This window comes from Malurus melanocephalus, unplaced genomic scaffold (genome assembly GCF_030028575.1).
Source record: "Malurus melanocephalus ecotype Western Australia unplaced genomic scaffold, MMel_1.1 scaffold_4220, whole genome shotgun sequence".
NCBI lineage: Eukaryota > Metazoa > Chordata > Aves > Passeriformes > Maluridae > Malurus > Malurus melanocephalus.
In genome coordinates this window covers 568-3996 of record NW_026627452.1, presented here as the reverse complement: position 1 = coordinate 3996, position 3429 = coordinate 568, and the positions used below count along the sequence as shown (strand labels likewise).

Sequence of the window (3429 nt, the reverse complement as noted above, 5' to 3'; positions counted from 1 at the left end):
CCCGGGTGACACCGAGAACACCCACTGCCCCCTCCCCGTGTCATCGCCCCTCGGGTGACACCGGACAGGGCACCCAGTGTCCCCCTCCCCGTGCCACCACCCCCGGGTGACACCGAGGAGGGCACTCACTGCCCCCTTCCCGTGCCACCACCCCTGGGTGACACCAGACAGGGCACCCACTGCCCCCTCCCTGTGTCATCGCCCCTCGGGTGACACCGCACCCACTGTCCCCCTCCCTGTGCCACCACCCCTGGGTGACACCGGACAGGGCACCCACTGTCCCCCTTCCTGTGCCACCACCCCCGGGTGACACCGGACCCACTGCCCTTTCCCCGTGCCACCACCCCTGGGTGACACCAGACAGGGCACCCACAGCCCCCTCCCCGTGTCACCACCACCGGGTGACACCGCACTCACAGCCCCCTCCCCGTGTCACCACCCCCGGGTGACACCGAGAACACCCACTGCCCCCTCCCCGTGTCATCGCCCCTCGGGTGACACCGGACAGGGCATCCACTGCCCCAGGGTGACACCGAGGAGGGCACCCACTGCCTTTTCCCCGTGCCACCACCCCCGGGTGACACCCCACCCATCGCCCGGTCCCCGTGTCACCACCACCCCTGGGTGACACCGGACCCACAGCTCCCTCCCCGTGCCACCACCCCCGGGTGACACCGAGGAGGGCACCCACCGCCCCGGGGTGACATCGGACGGGGCACCCACTGTCCTTTCCTCGTGCCACCACCCCCGGGTGACACCGGACAGGGCACCCACAGCCCCCTCCCCGTGCCACCCCCCCCGGGTGACACCGGACCCACTGCCCTTTCCCGGTGCCACCACCCCCGGGTGACACCGGACAGGGCACCCACTGCCCCGTCCCCGTGTCACCACCCCCGGGTGACACCGAGGAGGGCACCCACCGCCCCGGGGTGACATCGGACGGGGCACCCACTGCCCTTTCCTCCTGCCACCACCCCCGGGTGACACCTTTCCGGTGGTGGCCGTCCCCTCACCCACGTCCCCTCTGTCCCCGCAGGTGCCACCCGCTTGTCGCCAGGATGGCGGAAGCTCACCAGGCCGTGGCTTTCCAGTTCACGGTCACCCCCGAGGGTTTGGATTTCCAGCTGAGCCGCGAGGCCGTGCGCCAGCTCTACCTGGCCGCTGTCCACTCGTGGAAAAAGCGCTTGGTCCGCGCCAAGGTGGGCTCTGTCACCTGCGGGGGTGGCATTGTCACTGTGCCGGGGTGGCCGGTCCTTGTCGCCTCGGGGCTGCTTGTGTCCCCCCCCTGCGGTGGCCGCTGTCCCCCGGGACACCGCTCCGTATCCCGGGATTTGAGCCCCGCCCGGGATCCGGGTCCCCCCGGGATGTCGCGGTCCCTATCCCGGGGTGTCACTGTCCCTGTCCCGGGGTGTCGCAGTCCCTGTCCCGGGATGTGGTGGTCCCTGTCCCGGGATGTCACTGTCCCTGCCCTGGGATGTCACTGTGCCTCTCCCGGCATGTTACTGTCCCTGTCCCGGGGTGCCCGGTCTTTGTCCCCCATCCCGGAGTTTCCTGTCCCACCCCGGGACACCGCTCTATATCCCGGGAGGTCGCGGTCCCTGTCCCGGGATGTCACTGTCCCCGTCCCGGGGTTTTCTGTCCCCCGCGGTGGCCGCTTTCCCTCGGGACACCGGGACATGAGCCCCGCCCCGGGACACTGCTCTATATCCCGGGATGTCGCGGTCCCTGTCCCAGGATGTCACTGTCCCTGTCCCGGGATGTCACTGTCCCTGTCCCGGGATGTCACTGTGCCTCTCCCGGGATGTCACTGTCCCTGTCCCGGGGTGGCCGGTCCTTGTCCCCCCGTTCCGGGTTTCCTGTCCCTCCTGTGGTGGCCGCTTTCCCCCGGGACACCGCTCCGGATCCCGGGATTTGAGCCCCGCCCGGGGATCCGGGTCCCCCGGGATGTCATTGTCACTGTCGCGGGGTGGCCGGTCCTTGTCGCCCGGAGCTGCCTGTCTCCCCCCCTGCGGTGGCCGCTCTCCCCCGGGACACCGCTCCGTATCCCGGGATTTGAGCCCCGCCCGGGGATTCGGGTCCCCCGGGATGTCATTGTCACTGTCGCGGGGTGGCCGGTCCTTGTCGCCTCAGGGCTGCCTGTGTCCCTCCGCGATGGCCGCTTTCCCCCGGGATACCGGGATTTGAGTCCCGCGCCGGGATCCGGTCCCCCCGGGATGTCGCTGTCACTGTCCTGGGATGTCACTGTGCCTCTCCTGGGATGTCACTGTCCTTGTGCCGGGGTGGCCAGTCCTTGTCGCCCCGGGGCTGCTTGTGTCCCTCCGCGTGGCCGTTTTCCCCCGGGACACCGCTCCGTATCCCGGGATTTGAGCCCCGCCCGGGGATTCGGGTCCCCCGGGATGTCACTGTCCCTGTCCTGGGATGTCACTGTGCCTCTCACGGGATGTCACTGTCCCTGTCCTGGGGTGCTCGGTTCTTGTCCCCCATCCCGGAGTTTCCTGTCCCACCCTGGGACACCGCTCTATATCCCGGAGTTTGGGTTCCCTCTGATAGTCACTGTCCCTATCCCGGGATGTCCCTGTCCCTGTCCCGGGGTGTCACTGTCCCTGTCCCGGGGTGTCTCTGTCCCTGTCACGGGATGTCGCGGTCCTTGTCCCCCGTTCCGGAGTTCCCTGTCCCGGGATGTCCCTGTCCCTGTCCCGGGATGTCACTGTCCCTGTCCCGGGATGTCACTGTCCCTGTCCCTGTCCCGGGGTGTCACTGTCCCTGTCCCTGTCCCGGGGTGTCCCTGTCCCTGTCCCGGGGTGTCGCGGTCCCTATCCCGGGATGTCACTGTCCCTGTCCCGGGATGTCACTGTCCCTGTCCCGGGATGTCACTGTCCCTGTCTCGGGGCTGCCGCTGCCCGTCCCGCTCTGACCCCGCTGTCGCCGCTGTCGCCGCTGTCGCCGCTGTCGCCGCTGCCCACAGAACAGTTTCCTGACGGGCGTGTACCCCGCGTCGCCGTCCAGCTGGATGGTGGTGGTGATGGCCACGGCCGGCTCCTGCTACTGCCAGGTGGACCCGTCCCTGGGGCTCATCGCCCGCATCCAGCACTGCCTGCCCCGCAGGTGAGGGCTGGCGACACGGGGACAGCGGGGCGGGGACACGGGGACAGCGGGGACAGCGGGACGGGGACACGGGGACAGCGGGATGGGGACACGGGGACAGCGGGGACAGCGGGACGGGGACACGGGGACAGCAGGGACAGCGGGGCGGGGACACGGGGACACCGGGACGGGCCACCGGTCACCTGCCGGGTGGGGACAGTCCCCACAGGGCACCCGTGGGCGCAGGAGAGACGGCCCGGCGACAGCGGGGAGGGGACACAGGGACACCGGGACAGGCCATGGGTCACCTGCCGGGTGGGGACAGTCCCCGCAGGGCACCCGACA

The 3429-nt window shown here is 70.1% G+C and overlaps 1 protein-coding gene across 1 annotated transcript; it reads left to right on the top strand.

Annotated features, from left to right (window-relative positions):
* The first annotated feature begins 1018 nt into the window (after positions 1-1018).
* Positions 1019-3172, top strand: LOC130588304 (carnitine O-palmitoyltransferase 1, muscle isoform-like). The gene is made up of 2 exons (XM_057389242.1): positions 1019-1199; positions 2966-3172. The coding sequence occupies exons 1-2, from the start codon at positions 1059-1061 to the stop codon at positions 3107-3109; spliced, it is 285 nt and encodes a 94-aa protein (XP_057245225.1). The 5' UTR covers positions 1019-1058; the 3' UTR covers positions 3110-3172.
* The last annotated feature ends 257 nt before the right edge of the window (positions 3173-3429 follow it).